Source organism: Cynocephalus volans, chromosome 3 (assembly GCF_027409185.1).
Source record: "Cynocephalus volans isolate mCynVol1 chromosome 3, mCynVol1.pri, whole genome shotgun sequence".
Classification (NCBI taxonomy): domain Eukaryota; kingdom Metazoa; phylum Chordata; class Mammalia; order Dermoptera; family Cynocephalidae; genus Cynocephalus; species Cynocephalus volans.
The window spans coordinates 107,028,146-107,050,970 of record NC_084462.1 but is presented as its reverse complement, the minus strand read 5'-3'; the positions used below and the strand labels follow the sequence as shown (position 1 = coordinate 107,050,970).

Below are 22,825 nucleotides of genomic sequence, written 5' to 3'. Positions count from 1 at the left end.
ATCCACAGGCGCCTTGGGAGTATTAAGTCAGGGCTCTGGGTTTACCAGATGGTGAAACTTTTCGCTTCCATCCGCTATTCTCTGCTTCAAGGGTCCGTACCTGCCTTGGTGAGTCTCGGCGCCGGCCCCGGGCGCGGAGAAGAGGACGCCGCGCACCGCGACCAGTCCCCTTGGAAGCGGGAACCCAGCCCCCACCCCACGTCACGGTCGCTGAATCCTCGGTCCCCGGCGGCCTCAGGGTTCTCCGCAGAGGGTCGAGGACCTCGGAGGGGCTCACTTTCTCTCAGGCTGAGCGTTCCCGCCTCCGTCCAGGCAGGCGTTGCTTTCGGACCTCTCAGAGGGCACCTGTCCTTCCAAATCCGGTACCGCCCAAGGCGCGCTTTCTCCTCCGCCGTCTTCATTCCGCCTTCTTTCTTTCCTTCTCAGCTCCGCTTTGTGGGTCTCCAGCCTGTCAGCTCCATCTGAAAAGCGCACGAAACCTCGGTCTTCTCCGTCTTCCAGAGAAGAGCTAGACGCTACCCCCCACCGCAAACTCGGGACACCGTGTGTTTAGTAGCGGAGGCGCTGCGACGCGATGGAGGCGGGCTCAGTTCCAGAACGGGCGGAGAGAGTTACTCGTTCCAGCCCCAGAGAAACTCTCTCCCGACGCCGCCTCTGGGCGCCTTGCGAGCTGGGAAGCCTGGCCTGGGGCACCGCCTTGAATCCCAAACCCCAGCGCCAAAGCCGCGCTTTCTCTGGTCGTGCAAGTCAGGAGAGAGCGTAACCGCAAAGACCCGCTAGTTCCGGTGTCGTGCGGAAAGACAGCTGCTAGGAATGCTGTGTCCCTGTCGTGGGGCCTTGGCCATCTGTCACGGCAGGTCTGGTGATGACTCTGTTCTCGAGTCCTTCGGGTGGTTCTCAGAGTTCTGCTTTTCCACATACAGTGGCAACAAAATCTGATTTTTATCTGTGGTTGGCCTTGGATATGAACTTCTGGCCCCTCCACCAGCCCTGCTAGAATCTCTAGGATTTTGAGCCCCATTACAATTTCCTGCCCTTCCCCCAGAGGTAGAGGGTTTTGCTTCTCCACCTCCCTCAGCAGCAGAAGGTCTTTGTTTCTGTCTTGAGGGCATGAGGGTTTCCTTACCCCTCTCTCAAAAGCAGACAGGCTTTGCTTCTCCCACAGAAGCCTGGTATCCTGGCCTGTGCCTTAGGGTGGAGAGAGGTGGTTGTCCCTCCCCCAGTGGCCTCAAGGCTCTTTCTTGGCAGAAGAGAAGGGTCTGGGAAAGCAGACAGAGTTTTGTGTTTGCCTCCAGCAGCATCTGATCACTTCCACCACCCCCGAACCATTCGTAGGTGCTCTCTCCAAATTCCTACCATGTTTCCAGTTTTTAGAACACTGAGCATCCAGTGGAGGCACATGGAAAAAAAACTTGTCAGTGAGCACAAACTCTCCTTTTATCTAGCCCCCAGCTATTCCTAACTGATGTGCTAGCCCACACTTGGCCTTTAAGAATTCCTTAAATTTAGCTGATTTCTTCCTACTGGCTTTTATGGAAGCAACCAGTTTTTCCTGAGCTCTTCAAAAGGTGACACAGTTTGTGTGTTCATCTCTGCTTGGAGGAACTTTTCCCTGTCTTGATTTGAGTTTACTTGGTTCTCATGAGACCTTACCTCTCTGATGGGTTCAAGAAAAGCTACAAGTTTGTAAATTATTGGGTTTTCTTGGTATTAGGTAGGAGTAATGTTCTTTGCATCCTCTCTCCATCCTAAGTCTCATAATCCATTTTTAAAAGTTAATTTGTGTTTATTAAGTATAATCCATGGTTTTGGCATCCCTCTCCACCTGAAGAAGTCAAAGGCATCTGAGCTACTTTGAAACTCAGGGTACAGGAAAAAACAGTTTGTATAACATTGCAGAAGATGTCCATACTACCCAAAGTGATATACAAATTCAATGCAATCCCCATCAAAATTCCAAAGACATTTTTCTCAGAAATGGAAAAAACTATCCAGACATTTATATGGAACAATAAAAGACCATGCATAGCCAAAGCAATGCTGAGCAAAAAAAATAAAGCTGGAGGCATAACACTACCTGACTTTAAGCTATACTACAAAGCTATAATAACCAAAACAGTATGGTACTGGCATAAAAACAGACACACTGACCAATGGAATAGAATAGAGAATCCAGAAATCAACCCACACACTTACTGCCAGCTGATCTTTGACAAAGGCACCAAGCCTATTCACTGGCGAAGGGACTGCCTCTTCAGCAAATGGTGCTGGGATAACTGGATATCCATATGCAGGAGAATGAAACTAGATCCATACCTCTCGCCGTATACTAAAATCAACTCAAAATGGATTAAGGATTTAAATATACACCCTGAAACAATAAAACTTCTTAAAGAAAACATAGGAGAAACACTTCAGGAAATAGGACTGGGCACAGACTTCATGAATACGACCCCAAAAGCACGGGCAACCAAAGGAAAAATAAACAAATGGGATTATATCAAACTAAAAAGCTTCTGCACAGCAAAAGAAACAATTAAAAGAGTTAAAAGACAACCAACAGAGTGGGAGAAAATATTTGCAAAATATATATCTGACAAAGGATTAATATCCAGAATATATAAGGAACTCAAACAACTGTACAAGAAGAAAACAAGCAACCCGATTAAAAAATGGGCAAAAGAGCTAAGTAGGCATTTCTCTAAGGAAGATATACAAATGGCCAACAGACATATGAAAAAAATGCTCAACATCACTCAGCATCCGGGAAATGCAAATCAAAACCACATTGAGATACCATCTAACCCCTGTTAGGATGGCTAAAATCCAAAAGACTATGAACAATAAATGCTGGCGAGGCTGCGGAGAAAAAGGAACTCTCATCCATTGTTGGTGGGACTGCAAAATGGTGCAGCCTCTATGGAAAATGGTATGGAGGTTCCTCAAACAATTGCAGATAGATCTACCATACGACCCAGCCATCCCACTGTTGGGAATATACCCAGAGGAATGGAAATCATCAAGTCGAAGGTATACCTGTTTCCCAATGTTTATCGCAGCACTCTTTACAATAGCCAAGAGTTGGAACCAGCCCAAATGCCCATCATCGGATGAGTGGATACGGAAAATGTGGTACATCTACACAATGGAATACTACTCAGCTATAAAAACGAATGAAATACTGCCATTTGCAACAACATGGATGGACCTTGAGAGAATTATATTAAGTGAAACAAGTCAGGCACAGAAAGAGAAATACCACATGTTCTCACTTATTGGTGGGAGCTAAAAATTAATATATAAATTCACCCACACACACACACACATACACACACACAAACCGGGGGGGGGGAAGAAGATATAACAACCACAATTATTTGAAGTTGATACGACAAGCAAACAGAAAGGACATTGTTGGGGGGGAGGGGGGGAGGGAGAAGGGAGGGAGGTTTTGGTGATGGGGAGCAATAATCAGCCACAATGTATATTGACAAAATAAAATTTAAAAAAAATAATAATAAAAAAAAATAAAGTACACGGGTCTTCAAAACGTTCATGGGAAGATTCATATCATCTTTTAATTCCATTTTTCCACACACTTTTTGAAGTGCCCTCATACTTTGCAAAATAAAAAAAATAAAAAAAAATAAAAACATTGCAGAAGGATTTCTCCCTCAGGTTAGAACACATGTTTGTGGACTCACCTGACTATCAGGCATCTTAAAAGTATTGCTAGGAAGATGCGTGGAGAGAAGAGAGAAGGGTGTATTTTGTTCTCAATGACAGATGAAGGATTTCCCTGTAGAAAACCAGAGGAGTCTCGGATTTGAACTAGAGATTTCCCACATCTACAGTGAGAATCCTGCCCCTGGCCAAACAACATTTGGGAGGAAAAAATACATTTTTATTTATTCTCAGAATTAAATTTCCTTCTTTCTCCTCCCTCCAAAATGGTGTTCATCTCTCTCTCAAGCATGCCTATATTTTGCTTGCTCACATGCTGCCCGGCCCTCAGCTCCAAGGTTCTTTCTAGGGCTGATACTAAGCCTTTTGCCTCAGCTGATTGAAAGAAGGGACTATGCCACCATAAGCCAGGTGGGTCTGAGCAGACTGGAGAAGTCAGAAGTAAGCTTCATGCTTCTGGAAATAAAACTTGCCTTTATACCAGAACTCTTTGAAGAGTGATGGAATTCTGAAAATTATGAGACTTCTGGACTGATCATTTCTCTCCTTCATGGCCAAACTCCTAGAAAGAGTTGGGTACAACCTTCCACATGCTCTTCAAGCCACCGTAATCTGGCACCTGCAGTAAGATCTCTGAGGAAATTGTCTGGTCACAGTGTCCAAGGACTCTGGATGCTCAAATCACATGGACATTTTTTGGTATTTGGCGTCTGTGACCATTGTGGCATTTCTTTCCTAATCCTTTCACTCATTTCTCTGCCTCCACTCTCTAAATATTGGTGATCTCTGAGACTTTGTCTTTTTCTGCCTCTACGTGTTCTCTCCAGGAAATCTCAACCCCTTCCAGTTTAAAATACAACTGACCCTGCCTTAAGATTAAACATAAAATGCAAGATGCCCAACTGAATTTCAGATAAACAACAAATAATATTTTAGCACAAGAATGTCCCATAAAATATCTATCTGAAATTCAAATTTAACTGGGAATCCTGTATCTTTATTTTATCTGGGAACCCTCACCCTATCCATCCCCACTTCCCAACAGTGATGACTTTTAAACCACTATCTCCAGGCTCAACTCCCTAACCTGAATTCCAGCCCCACGGTAATCAGCCTCCATGGACATCTCACCCACTGGTTCCTCAACAGAAAATTCAACCTGTCCCAGGCTGACCACACCACCCTTCCCACAAACCTGCTTCCTTTCCTGTGTTCTTCATCTTCAGGAATGACAGCACCAGTGGCCATACCGTGCCTTCTCCCCAGATTCTTCCTCCTCCTCCTACTTCGCACTGCACGGTATACATATTAATGCTGCTGTACCGATCCAAATCTAATCAATTCTCACCTGGTCCATAGTTCTCCGAGCTTCCAGACAGGCCCCCAACCCACTCTTTTTGATGCTGCTGGGAACTAACAAAAATTTGCCACAGGCTGACTGGATCAAGTCTGGGTTCCTGTTCCACAGGCTCAATTCTGGCTCTAATTTAAAAGCCCAGCTGTGGAGTAGCTCCCTGTGCAAAGGAAACCCCTGCAACTCGGTAGAGCCAGCAGTGTAAGGATTACTACGGAAGTCCTCCAGTCGGTCCTCCGTTACACCCACTGAACTATGGAAGTGTGCATACACGTGCTTTGGGGAACATTATTTCCTCACCACAGATAGCAACCTGATTTGGGAAGGACCCAGGAGAGTCCTACACTCACTCCCAGAGCCACAGACGCCTGCGCCCTTGGAGTTTCACCGTTTACAGATCCCTAGCCTGAAGCTATGATCATTTGCTTTCCAAGGGGTGAGGAGCGACTCTCTTTTACAGCGACTGTCCCTTTGAAGAGCTCTGCGGCTGGTGGAAAAGGTCGGGGAGAACGTGCCATTCAGCGAGTTCGCTACGGTTCCCCGCACAGCAGGCGGTGTCCTAGGCAGGGCGTTTAACCCCAGTCGCCCTTTCGGAATAGCTAGGACCTAGCGCCGCCTCCTCTCTCCAGTGCTCGTTGTTCCGACCTGGTGAAGATGAGGAGAAAACAATTCTTCTCCCTGAAGAAGCAGAGGAGCTGTGTGCAGAGGCTGCCGCCCCGACCCCGACCCCCGACCCCGCCCCCGCAGCAGTCCTGCCCCCGCCCTGGGGCTCCTGGGTCGCTCAATCTACTGGAGAGGTGTCGGCTTTTCGAAGCGGCTCACGTCTTCATAGGCCTCGAAGGGGGTGATTGAGACGGCAATTTGGACTTCCAGGCGGCGGGGGGGGGGGCGGATAACTGTGGTGCAATTTATTGATTTGGCCCAGATGGCCTTTTGCAGAATGTCCCGGGATTTACGTATCAGTCAAGTGGGATTTATTTCAGGTATGGTAGGTAAGGCTGGCTCAACATTTGAAAACCAATGTAATCCATCACATTAACAGGCAGAAGAAGAAAAATCATATAATCACATCACGTGATGCAGAAAAACATTTGAAAAAAACAGCACCCATTCATAATAAAAACTCAGAAAACTAGGAACAGTAGAACTTCCTCAGCTTGATAAAGAACATATACAAAAAACCCACCACTAACATCATACTTAAAGGTGAGAAACTAGATTTCTCCCTAAGAGTAGGAACAAGGCAAGGATATCCCCCTTAGTACTCCTATTAAACATAGGATATACTAGAATCCTAACTAATGCAATCAGACAAGAAAATAAAATAAAAAGCATACTAATTGGGAAGGAAAAAACAAGATTGTCTTTGTTCACAGACAGCATGATTGTCTGTGTAGAAAATCGCAAAGAATGGGCCAAAAAGCCATCTTGTAACTAATAAAATTATTACAGCAAGGTTGTAGGATACAAGGATAATACACAAAAGTTAACAATAAGAAAATAAACAACCCTGTTAAAATATGGGCAAAGATCTTAACATGCACCTCACCAAAGAAGATATAGGTGGCAAATAAACATATGACATTATATGTCAATATCCTACATCATTAGAGATTTGCAAATTGAAACAATGAGATATCACAATATACTTACCTAGAAAATCCCAAACATAGCAACATCAAATGCTGGCAGGGATGTGGAGAGACAGGAACTCTCATTCATTGCTGATGGGAGTGCAAAAAGTTACAGCCACTTTGGAAGACAGTTGGCAGTTTTTTACAAAGCTAAACATAGCCTCCCCATATGATCGAGCAGTTGTGCTCCTAGATATTTACCAAAATGAGTTGAAAACTTAGCTCCACAAAATAATCTGCACATGAATATTTATAGCAGCTTTATGTATCATTATGCCAAAATGTGGAAGCAATAAAGATATCTCAATAGGTGAATGGATAAATAAACTGGTACATACAGACTGTGGAATATTATTCAGCACTAAAAAGAAATGAGCTATCAAGCCATGAAAAGACATGAGGAACCTTATATGCATATTGAGCAGTGAAAGAAATCTCTCTGAAAAGGCTACATTCTATATGATTCCAATTATATGACAACCTGAAAAAGACAAAACTGTTCAAAAAGTAAAAAGATCAGTGGTTGCCAGGGATTCAGGGAGAAGGAGAAAGGGATAAATAGATAAAGCACAGGGCACTTCCAGAGTGGTGAAGCTATTCTGTATGTTATTATAATGGTGCATACATGAAATTACGCATTTTTCAAAACTCATAAAACTATACAACACAAAGAGTAATTCCTAGTAAACTATGGACTTTAGTAATGTAAAAATGTAGCACTGTTGATTTATCAATTGTAACAGAGGTATCACACTAAAGCAAGATGTTAATAATGGGGAGATTAGGGCAGCCTGGTGGGGGTGGGGGTGCGGTGACTGTGTACTTCGTGTGCTATTTTTCTATAAACCTAAAACTGCCCTAAAAAGTAAAGGCTATTAAAATATTTTTAGGGTGCTTAAGGTTCTTATATCTAACCATGTAAATTAAAGATGGGAGAAATAAGTTTTCAGCCTTTATTATCATGTATTGGATTTTAGAAATAATACTTAACAATTAAAAAAGGAAAAAAATTTTAAAGAAAACAAAGTAAAAAAATAGAAGTATCACTTAAGTTTTTAATTGTCTGTTTTCATAATATCACACACGAGTTATTTATGGAAGTTTAGTGACCTCACATCCATGCAATTCCTTCTGGCTTTTGACTCTCTGGAGGGAGTAGTGTTTATGTTTCCACAGCTTTTGCACCTTCATCGTAAACTATAAGGTAGTTCTTTAGTATGTGAAATCTAAACACCTTTGGCCCCACGAGAGTTGAAAAATATGTTGCACATGTAATTTCATGTTTTCAGACAGAAGTTGTCTGACAGTTTGTTAAAGATAGCAAAATAGTTTGTGTTTCTCTTAAGTAGCAGGTAATCGCAGCACATTATTTTTTGTGTGTTCATTTATCCTTAAAAATAATTGATTTTATATCCTTTTATTCATACATTAAAAGTTATTTACCTGAAGAAGCTGACATTTTATATAATGACTTCAGAACTTTTTTAAGCTTTAATGACGTTTGATTTAAAACCTTTGAAACGTAGATATATTATTTGCTGAGTTGTAGGAGAACTCATTTTCCCAAATACAAACAGAATTAAAACTCCTCCGAAGAAATGATTTCAGTAGCAGGAATAACATTGCTTTAAAAACTAGCAACAGGAAAAGCATTTGGGATGATTGTCAATTCTTTTTCTTATTAATTTTGTGGGCATTCTTTATATATACCTATATATATATATATATATATTTGGAATGCACTCCCTTTGTTGAATATATGCGATCCCACCCTCCCCTGCGCCAAGGACACGTCTGGCGGCTACGCAGGGCCCTTCTACCCCACCGCAGCGCCTCTCTCTGCTCCACAGTCGCTTTCAGAGCGGGTGTCGTGGCGGCTGGCGTGGAGTTGGCAGGAATTGCCCACGGAACTGGGGAAAGTCACTAAAGGAGAGGAAGCAGTGACCCAGTCCGGACGATGGGAAGTCGTGGGAATGAGTCGAGGCCCCGCGTGGGTGACGGTGTCACTAGAGGCGGGCCCCTGGTAAAGTTCCAGGCCAGGCCTCTGCGTTTCCAGACAGAACCCGGCCCTTGGTGGGAGCCCCCCGCGAAGCCGGCGTTGCCAGGGAAGCCCGCGTTGTGCCATGGAATTCTGAGTGCTTGGATTTGGACTAGTCCCGTGAAGGAAGACGTTCGAGGACATTTGGCGGGGTTGTCCGACGGCGCTGGTCGCTTTCTTCGGAGCTGACCGGGTTCTCTAAACCCGCAGCGATGTCGTCCTGGCTTGGGGGCCTGGGCGCCGGCTTGGGCCAGTCTCTGGGTCGAGTGGGGGGTAGCCTGGCTTCCCTCACTGGCCAGATTTCAAATTTGACAAAGAAGATGCTGATGGAGGGAGCTGAGGAAGTGGAAGGTAAGAGCTGGAGCGAGGGGAGGGAGGGCTTTCCTGGGACCCTGGGAATGTCCCTCAGCAGACGCGGACAGGTCGCTAACGAGTCCCACTCCGTCCTTTTTTATTAACACTCCTCCTTTTGACTCTTCCCGGTTGATTTTCTGTGATGAATGACCACTGGGGTCTGCGGGAGGAGTTCTGGTTCTCGTCCTTTTGACTACTCTGGATATCTCAGAGTGAAACTGCTCCTAGGTGGAGTAGAGTTTATTTTTCTTTTGTTTGTTCACACCTACCACTTATTTTGCCCTCATTTTGGGGGTGGATCTGAATTTTGACCATCTTCATTTTGTCACAGTTATAAGAATTGTATATGATAAGGGTCACTTTTTTGTTTTCTTCTGTTTTTGTAACAATAGAAATAACTGATAATTCAAACATTTGGTAACTCTTGCCCTTTCTGTCTTGCACATATTATTTGTTAGTGAGACATAGCTGTTTTTCCGTTCAGTTATATTTTTACTTACTGTGATGACACATTGTACAGTTCCAGCTGAAAATGTTTTTTGTGTGTGAAATTGCCTATTTCTCCCATATTTCAACAGTAGAACAGGGAAGATAGCCCATTCTTTGGGAATCCTTAGCAACCTTCACTCGTTTTCGAAGTCCTCGTCTTACTTTGCTAATGAGTAGTGACCCAGAGTTACGTGGCGATCAGTGGATAAGTTAATTACTATTTTGATTTCTTGGTATTTCTTTAAGCGAGATATTTCTTGGATCAAAAGAGTTTTTAAAATTTCAATCTAGGCCTGCCTCCAGGGTGATAATGGGCTGGTCTTTTGGATGAGAGCAGGTCCTTTGACAGTTTTATTTCTTATAAATTAATAAATTAGAATTCTGGTGGTTGTTTTTTAAATCCTGATTTAACTGAGCCTTCATATTTATTTGGTTGAAATAGAGAAAGATAGTTTGATAGAAAGGTAGCGTTTATATTTAGAATTTCTGTGGGGTCTATTAAGAAGGAAGGAATACAAGGGAGCTGCCAAAATCCTTCTTACAGCTTGGGGTTCCCCTTGGGGGGGTGCATGACATGGGACAGTTTTGGGGACGGGAATGAAAGGGCTTCTTTCTGTGTCCCAGGAAAGGATCTTGTGACCTTGAGGGCAGTCAGAGCAGAGAAGGGCCAGTTAACAATGGTAAATGACTAGTCTTTCATTATATCCTAGATAAAGGGAGACAGTTGACTGTTTTGACCCAAACCAGAAAACATGCATCCGCAACCTGGATGTCTTGCAGGTTTAAGGTGGGATTAATTTTGTTCCTCCCACCAAATGTGCTCCTGTATTCTCAGTCTTAGTGATTTCCGTATCTCCTACCCAATTTTCTAAACTAGGAATATTTATGTCTTTGTCTCTTTCTTTTTCTTCCCCTATGTCCAGTTGGTCACCAAATCTTGTTCATCCTATGCCAGATTGTCCTTTCCTTTATTACTCCTACTTCTTTAGTTCAGTCCCCATAATCTCTCCCAGGGAGGTTTTCTCTTTCATGTCCTGTCACCCATTTCTCCCTACTCCAGTTCATTTTCTGTTGTATTCCCAGTTAATTTTCTAAAAATAAATGTGCTTAAAAATTTCTTGATCGTGTTACTTGCAGGATAAATTCCAAACCTCTTAGTTTTGGGAGGCCAAGGACCTATCTTATCTATTTTCTGCCTACCTTTTCTAGTTCCCATACCAATGGCCTTGCATCTGTATATTTGCATACACGTGCATGCTTGTACCCAGACTTCTACCACAAGGAACTTTGTCAGGTGTCTACACAACTCTGAACCTCTACATGGAAAGCCCTTCCTTCTCTACTTCCTCCTTCACCTGCCTGTGCCTGGAAAACAATTTTCCTGTATGAGCCTGCTCACATGTCGGGTACTTAGTGAAACCTTTCTGACTCCCACTTAGGTTGAGTCGATTGCCAGTGATGTGTTCTAACAGAACTTTGTGGATCTCTCCCTGATAGCACTTACCATATTGAGTTATAATTTATCTCTTTCCTGATGTCCAGGGTGGGGACTGTATTTTTTTGGTCCTTATAGTAACAGTGTGTTGCATCTTCCTTGGTACATAGTAGGTGCTCAATAAAAATTTTGCGAATGGGTGAATCTTCAAAGTTGCTTAATGCTTTTATTCTTTTCCCTTTGTATTACTGTAGGGATTGCCTACCACCTAATTTATTGATTTTGTAAATTATTTTAAAAGAGTCAGATCTTTTATTAATTCAGCATATGTCTATTGAGTGTTTACCCTATGCCAGTTATGAACAAGAAAACAGTCCCAAAATAGCAGTGTTGGTACAACTTGAAAATCATCCATATTTACAAATACCAGAAGGTTGCTATTCTACCAAACAATCTACTGATTTATTTAAGGTTAGGAGCTTGGACTTTTAAGTCAGATAGGCATGGGTTGAGATTCCACTTCCATGCATTGCAAGTTGTGGGATCTTTGGCAAATTATTAAATACTTCTAAAAAACACAGTTTCTTTCTCATTGAGGAAATCAGAATTTTTTTGTCCGCATAATATCTCCCCTTTACTTAAAAAAGACCAGGATTTTTTGGGGGGGGGGGTAGGGAGTGGGAGGCCACTTAAATAATTTAAATCCCTCTTTGAAACAATTGCTGCTTTTAAAAATTACCTTTCTAAACAGATTAGGTTATACTTTGTCTTCTTCAGGGTAGCAAATAGACAGCCAGAGTTTCAAACAAAATGTATAAACAACCAGAGAAGCAACCCTACCTGTGATTTTCAAAACAAGGGTGTGTTTGTCAGTATAATTTATTGCATGCTGCTTGTATTTTCTTTTGACTTAAACTATAGTTCAGAGAAGTTATTTTTATAATATTTAAAGTGCTGTGAGTAATGAAAAAACACTAATACCTAGAAAAAAATAACTGTGGATGATAATTTTCTGACAGCATTAGTGGTGCTATTTTGGCACTACTGGGCTCTGACTCTACTTTTAAATGCAAATGTATAAAACCAGACTGAGCTCATTATTATTTTTAGTAAGTTATATCTATGTTACTTTAAATAAGCGTTCTTTTAGTGTATTTTCATTTTTTGTTTACAGGTCATTAATTATTTGATAGTATTAGAAGCAGAAGTTAGAAATAAGGCCTTAAGTCCCAGTTGAATAATTTTCATCTAAAATTACAGGGTAAGTCAACAGAGAAAGAAGGTCAGTTTTCAAAACTTAATGAGCACTTCAAGGGAGTAAAGGTAGACATCCTAAGGTATAGGACACAGGCAAAATAATGACTTACATGATAATGAACAACATTAACGGCAATGGAAAGTTGTGATGAAAATCAAGTGGTGTACGTCTGAATTTGCTCTCATATCTGCCTACTATTCTGTTTAAACCCAGTGAAATAAATTTTCCTTAAAATGTTTGTTTATACTTCATGTGTTGGTTCAGTATATGCTATTTCTTTTGTAACAGAATTACCTCATTATAGGAGAACGGAAATGGAAGCCATTCATGCAGTCTTAAAATCAGAGGTAAAGATAATTAAAGACTGATTAAACTTAGATTTTTCTTTCTTTTTCTTACTTTTTTTTTTTTTTTTTTTGGTGGTTGGCCAGTAAGGGGATCCGAACCCTTGACCTTGGTATTATCAACACCTTGCTCTAACCAACTGAGCTAATTGGCCAGCCCAGATTTTTCTTTTTGTAAGCTGTGAGAGTTATTCAAACTTTATTTCAGTCCTCTCATGTTAAATGCACTTCCTTCCACTTTTAATAATAATTTAAATATAGCAAATCCAAATTTCTATTTCATATTTTTCTGGTTTTGAAACATATACACAAAATAGGCAGTGTTCTTTGGATTCAGTTTACTGCTTATTAACTCCTTTTTTGTGTTTTTTAAAATTAAATTTTTTATGGAAACATATTGATGGCACATGTTAACTGTTAAGCATAAATGAGAATGTTTCTATCTATCTTGTAAATACTGGTTCCAGATTTTAATTACTCCCCTGGTAGATTTTAGGTTATCATTACTTCTAATTCTTTTTTTTGACCAGTAAGGGAATCACAAACCTCAGCACGGTGTGGTCTGCACCACGCTCAGCCAGTGAGCGCACTGGCCATCCCTATATTGGATCCGAACCCGCGGCCTCAGCACTACCAGCGCCACACTCTCCTGAGTGAGCCACAGGGCTGCCCCCTTTTTAAAATTTTTTTTTGTTTTGATCATTACTTCTAATTCTTGACTTGTGTCATTAAAACTGACAGTTTTGAAAACTTTAATGGCTCACGTTTTTTTAAAATTTAATCATAATTGATTATACATATTTTGGGGATTCTGTGTTGATCAAATCAATATCACTAGCATATATATTGTTACAAATCGTAATTATTCTTTATGCCCCTTGTCCAATCTCTCTCCATCCCCTCTCCCTCCCCCCTCCCCCCTCTAATTACCCTAGATTTCTTCTCTCCTTCTGAAAGAATAATGGTTACTTTGTTGATTTGTTGCCTAGATGATCTGTCCAGTGCTGACAGGTGTGATCAGGTCCCCCAATATTATCATAGAACAGACGCTTCCTCTGTCACTCTGGAATGGGCTTTGTGGAGAGAGACATCCTCCTCCTTTCTTTATGTCTGTTGGTGACTCTCCTTGTGTCAGTGCACTCCAGGGGCTGGTGGACTATGTGTGGTGGTTGTGGCATCCAGCTGCTTTTGGAGTAGCCATGGTTATTTTAGTGGCTGTGGTGGGCCACCCACATGGAGGTGATGTTTTTGGCATGCTCCTTGGTGCTGGTGGAGTGCCTGGTCGTGGGGAGTGTCTGGTCCCCATCTTCATGCCTTGGGTCCTTGCCTCCATGCCTCGGGTCCCCAGGCAGTCCCTGAGGTGCTGGCACAGTGTGCCTGGTTGTGGGAGGGCGTCCGGTCCCCAGATCCATACCCTGGGTCCCTGGGTGGGCCCCAAGGCACTGGCACTATATGCCTGGTTATGGTTATCCATGGCTCAGGTACTTGAGTGGGCCCCGAGGTGCTGGCGGCATGCCTGGATGTGGGAGTGGGGTCCAGTTCCTGGCTCAAAGCCTTGGGTTCCCAGGTGGGCCCCAAGGCACTGGCTATGTGAGTGGGTGTGAGTGGGGGTCCTGTCCCCATCTCCATGCCTCATGTCCCCAGGCAGGCCCCAATGCACTGGTGGTGTGTCTGGGCCGGAACTAATTTTTCATCCTTTGCTTACTTCTAAAATGGGGGAACTTCCTGTGGGAACCAGTACTTGAACTCAGTAGTTGAGCTAAATTGCTGCTTTGCTGCTGTTTCCCTAGGGAAGGCTTTTTGTGCAGCTCAGGGTTTAATGGTTGACCTTACAGGTACTTCCGGCTCTCCAGAGACCCGGTGCACCTGGATTGCATAGAAACTCTGACCTGGGCCTGAGTTTTTTCATCAAACTGCACCCCCTGCAATTCTGCATTCCCAACCAGTCTCCTCGGAGTGGTCCTGCGCTGATTGGGGGGCTGATTGGCTGTCCTTCCTGTGTACCAGTGTTCTCCTGGTGGGCCTGTCTTCCCCACCACCCATGCTTCAAACACTTCCCATGGGACGGGCCGTGCACTGGTCCCTGGCGATGACTCATTGGCCTCTGAATGGCTCCTGTTTTTCAGCTGTTCTAGCTCCTCACTCCTGTGTGGGTCCACAGGAACCCTCTTAATGATCTTGCTGTCCTGGAGGCCGCCAAGGACCCCTTTTCCCCTGCTGCCTCCAAGTAATTCCATCTGAAGGGCACAGCTGTGGCTTCTGCTGGCTCCTGCTCTGTGCACTCAGCAGCTTAAGCATTAAAGCAGCGATGACCTGAAACTCTCAGAGCAGTTTTTTCTTTCTCCCATCGTGGTTTCTCCCATCTTCATGATCTCCATAGGTCTCTCCTCCTCTTCCCCTGAGCTCCAGTGGCCCCAGTTGGGTTGATGTTATGTTTTTATCATTATAAATTGATTGATTTGTGGGAGAGAGTGACGCTGGGGACTGTCTATTCTGCCATCTTGACTGGAGCTTCCTGCTTTTATTATTATTACAACACTTGTTTGGGTGGGTTCCAAAGTCCGACCTGTGTTTGAATGTTCATTGTGCTATTTACCATCTGTGTTACTTTGGGTAAGTTACTTAACCTTTCCAGGCTTCTGTTTTACCATCAGTAAAGTAGATGTCATCATAATACCTACCTTGTAGGATTGTTTTGAGGTTTATATTTTTTATTTTTATTTTTTTATTTATTTGAGGTTTAAATATAAGCTGTTAGCCCAGTGCTGGCACATAAATAAGTGCATCAGATTAAAGAATACCTATACTTATTTTCTCAGGAAGTAGAAGCTAATTTATAGACTAGGATTCTTGGTTAGCAGCAAAAACTATCTCTAGCTAAGTAAAGGAAAAGAGGATTTACTGGAAGGACCTGGTGTAGTCCATCCATAGGACTGGAGGAAGAGATGAGCATTCTGGCCACAGGAAGGACTGGAGTGGGGACAGAGTCAGGAATCTAGGTAGTGGGATACAGCAGACAGCCTCTTGAAGGTGCAGCTATCATAAAGCTTCTCATCCAACCAATTTCTCTCTTTTGAGGACTCAGCTCAAGACCTAGGTTCCTGGGAGAGACACTGGTCTTCTCAACTTGGGTAGCAAGGCACCTTGATTGACAATTTGGAATTCCCATCAAGACTGGTAGATAGAAAGGCTGAGTGAGAGGATAGGGATGGTAGGATAACAGATACAGATTGGCCAGAGGGTTGTTAGCTGGTATTGGTGGACTATGTCATTAGGAAAAGATATTTTTGCTTATCTTTTGTTTCAGTGTTTTCTTGCTGGTGTTCCCTCTTTAAGAGTAGAAAAACTGTTTTTAAGGTCTAAGAAGGGAAAGGGTGTAGTCTTTCAGAATTGTCCTAATTTGGGGCCTGTGTTTAAATTCTTTTCAGCCTTGACATATTCAGAGAATTATTTTTAATAAAATGGACTTTCGGACAACAGTAAAATAAATAGCTTAGGTAAATTTATTGATCATAAACATGGTTAACTTTGTTTTTATTTTTTAAGGAACTTAAACAGAACCGAAGTCAGGAAATTGATGACCATCAACATGACATGTCAGTATTGCAAAACGTACATCAACAGAAATTGACACAAATGCATCGTCGGTATCGAGAGGAATTAAGCTACTATGAAGAACGAATTGAAGAACTCAAAAACCTGTTACAAGAAGGTTATTAGTTTTATTAATTTAACATGTTAGATGACATACTTAAATGACAATTCTAGCACTCTGAGACCAGGAAACTGCTATAAATTTGCACTAAGTTCAAAAGAATGAGTAAATGACTAGCTCTGCTTGTCTGCCAGAAATTTGCTGTGGCGGGCCGAGCCCGTGGCGCACTTGGTAGAGTGCTGTGCTGGGAGCGCGGCGACGCTCCCGCCGACCGGTGCACTCACTGGCTGAGTGCCAGTCACGAAAAAATGACAAAAAAAAAAAAAAAGAAATTTGCTGTGGCACCACTACTTTCAAGATTTTGCAAAAATGGAAAGGTCCTTTTGCATTTGTGGTAAATAGTTATAATTCATAGATTTTTTTTTTCATTGTTTGGTGGTCATATTTTACTTTCTTTCAAACTCAGGTATGTAGGTTTTTAGTAGTTGATTCAAATCCTATGTTTCCCCAACTTTTTATTTATTTAAACATGCTTAGTTTAGTATGGTAATTTAATTTTTCTTTTTAAGCTTTTCAAGTTCTGAACTCTTAAATCTTAGTTGTAAATAGCAAGCTATTTACTTCTCGATTCTTAACATTTGATATCCTTGACTTTATATTCTAGGTGGCTCAGGAGTCACAGGAACTGATCACTCTAAAATCTATGAGATGCGAAAAACTATTCAAGTTCTACAAACTGAAAAAATGGAATCTACAAAAAAAATTGAAGAACTTGAGGATAAAATAAAAGACATAAGTGAAAAATTATCTTCTGCAGAAAATGACAGAGATGTTTTAAGGAGAGAACAAGAACAACTAAACGTGGAAAAGAGACAAATAATTGAAGAATGTGAAAGCTTGAAACTGGATTGCAGTACGTTGCAATCTTATGCTATGAAGCAAAGTGATTGTGTGACAGAAAAGGAAAGACTTCTTCCACAGGGTACATCAGTGGAAGAAGTCACACTACAAGAAGAAGTCACACTACAAAAAGCACTGCCTGGTATAAAATGTTTGGAACTTATTTCAGACTGGTATTTCATTGCACACTAGTTGTTTTTAAACACTTTAATAAGTGAATACTTCTTGGAAATGGAGTACTCATGGAAACAACTTTGAGTAATTTGAGAATTGCTTGGTTTGGATTCAGTGCCATAGTTGTTAATAGATCACAAATAGGAATTTTCTACTGAAAGTGGTTAAGTATTGGCTTGGTGTTTCTCAACCTGCCTTCATTATTCTTTTATTTACATGTAACTCATTGATTTAGGAGGCCATGCAGATATCTGAGAAAAGTTTATGTACATTGACATTTTTGGGACGAGGTAAAGGTCTGTTTCTTGTAATCTATATTGAATACTTCCTGTAACTCATCAGGGCCCAAACCCTCCAGTTAAGGAATGCAGTCTTTCTTCTTCAAAAATCTGTTGGTGCCTTTTGAAGTGATCTCCTATATCAAGCAAAGGCCTGAGTAATAAGAGCCATAGATCTTCTGCCATTTTCCATGCTAAAGATGATATTTATAGTATTGGATGAAATACACCAGTATGCCTTCATGGCAGGAAAACATAATGGGAACTCTTCCACTGAAAAGATGCATTTCATTTTGCACTTTGTCCTTCTCTCACACTATCAACTCTCACTTTTTGAACTCAAACATTTCTGCTCTGGAGGTTTCCAGCCCTTGTGTGCTTGTGACCCCCCACATCTGTATCCCTCAACCAGTTGTTTATCGTGAGTTCCTGATCTGTATGGCTAGTTCTGTATATATCAGATGGATTTTCAAACTAAAGTTAAGTTTAAAGGAAAGTCACCGTGTCCTTTTCCGCCTCCTCTTCCTTTCCCTACCTTAGTGATTGGTAGCATTTTCCAGTCTCCCAAAACAGAAAGCTCGAAGTCATCACGTAGCAAGTCCCGTAGGTTCTGTTTCCTTAGCTTTTCTCTGATTTAGTGATATTTTGGGATTGTATCCCATAGGAGCTCTAGGGTTTCTCACAGGTTCATCAGTCCTGGGAGCTGCCATGCAGGCAAAGTGTAGTGGGAGTCTGGGCTTCTTTCTCAGTTGGCTTCAATCAAAGTAGCGCTGCTCTTTTTTTAAAAAAAAATTATTTGTCTATCATGTTGGGCGATCCATATGAGTTTATTTGCTTAAAAAACAAACCTACTGCCCTAGACTTTCTCCTTTTTTCCATTTTTGTTGCCATGGAATTACTTTAGCCAATCATAATTGCTTTCTGCCTATGTTAACTATAGCAGATCTCTTAGTGGAGCAGGATAATATAGTGGTTGAGAACCTGACTGGGTTGGAATACAGCTCTATTGCTAACTAGCTGACGTGGGACAAGTTAGTTAATATCTCTTTGCTTTGGTTTTTTCACTGACAGCGTTTAGATAATAATAGTAACTTCCTTATAGTTGTTGTAGTAGTAATGAGGATTATAAGAGTTAGTTACTAGCTACACATTCTCTTTAGAACAGTGTCTGGCCAATAGTGTTATAAAAGCATTAGCCATTTTTATTCTCTGGTCTCCATGATTCCTTCTTTAATCCATTTTTTCCATTCTGCAGCCAGAATAATTTTTCTGAAATGAAAAGCAAGTTATTCCCTTGCTTTTACCTTTTTTTATTTGGTTGCTGACTGGTTTGGGGATCTGAACCCCTTGACCTTGGTGTTACCAGCACTGTGTGCCAACCAACTGAGCTAACCAACCAGTCCTTAACAGTTGTAGTCTCCCATGTGGGAAGATTTAGTTTTAATTCTTTAATTTATTTTTTGGGCCCCTGGCCAGTATGAGAATCCAAACCCTTGACCGTGGTGTTCTAATACCATGCTCTAACTAACTGAGCTAACTGGCCAGCCCCCATTCCCATGTTTTTAGTACTTTGTGGCTCCCTGTGAACTTCAGGATGAAGTCTAAACTTCTTAGTTGGACATGTAATGTCCATCATGATCTGGTCCCTGTCTGCCTCTTTTGTTTCCACTCTTCCCATTCTCCTCACATTCTGAGCTTTAGCCATATTGAACTTTCTACAGCTTCTGAAACCAATGGTGTTGTCTCTTTGCTCTTTTGCCTTTGCTGCTTTCTCTGTGTGGACTGTTGCCATGTTTCTTTTAGCTAACTCTTACTATTTTGATTCAGTATGGGTATTACCTCAACTGGGAGGTACCTAGCACTGCCACTTCCCTGGCCCCATTTTCTCCCCCTAGTCTGGATTAGGTGTTTGCCTTTTTTTTCTCTCATAGCACCTTGTACTCACTGTATCACACTGTATTGTAATCATATATTCACTAGTTTTCCTTCACCTCTGAATTGGAAGCTCTTTGAGAGCAAGGACTAAATTTTTACATCTTGTGGTCTAGCACCTGGCCTCATGGTAAATGTTCAGTATTTCTTTGAATGAAAGTCAAATGTATTACCTCAGCTGAACTCATGGTATTGTCTTTGTGTTCCTCTTCCAGAATCTCTTCTATTTATGGATCTATCTATACTACCAGATTGAATGGTCTTTTTACCAATAGTCATGTCTAAATCACTTTAGATAATTGATACTATTGTATTGTTGTGGTATAAATATATATTTATTGCTTTTAAGGTTTTTTTTTTTTCCCTTCAGTCTTAGACCTTTTGCTGTTTCCTGCTACCCAAACTAATTAACTCATTTTGAAATGTAGTTGTTAGTATTTTTATCAAGGTGATAATTTATGACTCATTCAGAATACAATCATAGTTCTTTCTTATACTTTTCCATAGAATTGGATTTTAACATGGGGTTTTTTTTGTTGGTTTTGTTTTTTTTTTTTTTTTAAAGATGACCGGTAAGGGGATCTTAACCCTTGACTTGGTGTTGTCAGCACCACACTCTCTGAAGTGAACTAACCGGCCATCCCTATTTAGGGATCCAACCCGCGACCTTGGTGTTATCAGCACCACACTCTCCCAAGTGAGCCATGGGCCGGCCCTTAACATGGTTTTTAACTGGCATTTATATTATGATTTCTTCGGTATAATCAAAATAGAAATACAAAACAACAAAAATGTGCTTCACTTGGAACTGTTAGCACTTGTTAATTAAGCTTATAAATATACTTTGTTTTAATTGGGTTTCATTTCTTAGTTTAATATAGGAGGTAATAAGTTATTTTAAATTGTTTTAACGTCAGGTTCATTTGTTGTTTTTACAGATGCTGAAAATGAAATGAGACTGAATAGTTTAAACCAGGTAAACTCATTTTAAGGGAGACAGTTTTTTACATTGGTGTACCAAGAAAAAGTATTTCGATTTATTATAGGTGCTTATTTTTTTTTCACAAATTCATGTGAATTTACCCTAAGAACTTTCATTTCCATGATTTTATGTTTGCTGATTAATAAATCCCAAATTGACATAATTCAAAAAGTTACATGATTGAAAAATACAGATATGTCTTTTTGAAGATTAATTTGACAAATGTTATGTGTGTAGAGACAGTGGACGCAGATCCTATACTGAAGCGAGGAATGCATTTTTATTTTCCTTGTTGAATTTGAGGAGTTGTTTTTATTTCTAATAATTACAAGTTATTTTGTAAATAAATAAAAATAAATATATGTATGTATTTTAATAATAAAGAGATCTGTAAGAATGTCTAAAATGAGTGGCTTTTAAGATGGTTCAATGTTGAATTCTTATAATTTTTATATATGACTAAAAAAATTAGAAACACAGTTACATCGTTCACCTGCTTTTTTGTAAACTGGAAATTTCTTGTTATCTGAAAACACTGCTTTAACATTTTTGTAGAATAACGATCTCACTGAAGACAATGTGAACCTTCAAATGCTTGTCCAAGTTTTTGAAAAAGAGAATTCATTATTGAGCCAAGAAAAGGTGGGTGCTGTAAAAATTGGGGCAGAATTAAAATGGTGTGTGTATTATAGTTTACAGCTAATGGCCAGTTTATATCAAAACTCAGAGTCCTCTGGATAAAGGTGATCTCATTGATGCTTGTCAGGCCAGTTTGAAATACCTGGATAAGGTTAAGGGTATGAGAGACTAGCCAGAGTTTATGTTTAGAGATAAGCCAGTAGGCACACAGATGTGAGCAGAAAAGATAGGTACAGGCCCTATTTTGGTTTCTGATGAAGGCCTGACAGCAGCAGCATACACAGGTGCGCCGAGAGGTCTGGAGGGGCATACTGTAATAACTGTAGCTACTGCTTATGTGCTCCAGAATGTGTCCATTGTGGTGGACAGGATTTCTTTGTGGTGAGGGGTTAAGAGGGACAGTTTCAGTCGTAGAAGTAGGGTCTTTCTTGTATATGTTGGTAGCAATGATGGAATTCTTGGGATTAAAATTCTGTATGAGGAGAGGTATTCTTAGTTCTGTACCTCTTGACGGTAAGTCCTTGGCTAAGGCAGGTGCTTAAATATAGGACATTTGTAAGCTGGTGTTAAAGGCCAATGTCTGGATTCAATTTAAATTTTTAATTTTTTTTAAGTAATACATGTTTACTGATATATGTATTCAGTAATACTCGTACATACTGAAAAAGTTCAGACAGTATGAGTGGAGTGTCCTTTGCTTGGCCTTTCCTAGAGGTGATCTCTTTTACCGCTTTCTGTTATATCCTTTCAGACTATATCTATGCATGTGTGATTTTATATATAAAGAGATTTTAAAAAATACATGTCAGCATACTAAAAATATTGTTCTTACATACCTTAACATTATATTTTCAACACCTTCGTACATTAGTATATAGGCAGTGTTTCTCAAAGAGGGTGCCATTGGCATTTAAGTGAGAAGATTCTTAGTTGTGTGTACTGTCCCATTCATTGTAGGATCTTTGCCCCCACTTTTTATATACCCACTAAATGCCAGTCACTTTTTAACTTACTATATTATAAATGAGGATATTTCAAAAAGTTCATAGAAAGATTCATATTATCTTTTAATTCTATTCTGCAAATTTTTTGAAGTACCATCATATATTTTCTCTGTTCTCTTTCTGCTCCCATTGTATTCTGCTGTTTATCTGACTGGCCTAAGTATATTTTATAGTTTGCAGACTCTCTGCACATATTTGGTAGGGCCTGTAACATTTTCATGATATTCTTGGATTCTGTAGCTATTCCCAATAGCTGTTTCTCCTTTCTTTTGATGCTAAGTAGTCCATTCTAACTATTCATTGAATTGTGTCTGCTGTGGGTCTGCTTACTGATAAGAAATACCAGAAGACATGAAGGTGGAGGGTTCAATCCCTGTACCAACCAGCCACCAAAAAAAAAAAAAAAAAGAATGCCAAAAGTACCTTCAAAGCTGTATGTCCTCTTAAGGTCTACCTGAAAAAAATGTGTGGTTCTCCTAATTGAGAAGATAACAGACAGTAGAAAGATGTAAGAGAATGCTGTTTTCATGTTCCAGTTGTATTCAGAATAAACTTTTGAATCAGAAGGAAATGAGAACTGTGATGCATTGCTCTGAGACACCTTTTACTGTTTTCTTTTATAAGGTATAAGGCTTTTTATTTGAAGGAATTTGAGACTCTAGATACTGTAA

General features: G+C 40.7%; 1 protein-coding gene across 1 annotated transcript in view; it reads left to right on the top strand.

The window, feature by feature from the left end:
• Window positions 1-8,922: 8,922 nt before the first annotated feature.
• The window catches only part of LOC134372666 (thyroid receptor-interacting protein 11-like), a 37,913-nt gene continuing 24,010 nt past the window's right edge, over window positions 8,923-22,825 (top strand). Inside the window, 6 exon segments of the mRNA XM_063090090.1 lie at window positions 8,923-9,061; window positions 12,535-12,593; window positions 16,137-16,302; window positions 16,910-17,287; window positions 20,468-20,505; window positions 21,067-21,153. Coding sequence (XP_062946160.1) covers window positions 8,923-9,061; window positions 12,535-12,593; window positions 16,137-16,302; window positions 16,910-17,287; window positions 20,468-20,505; window positions 21,067-21,153 — 867 coding nt within the window.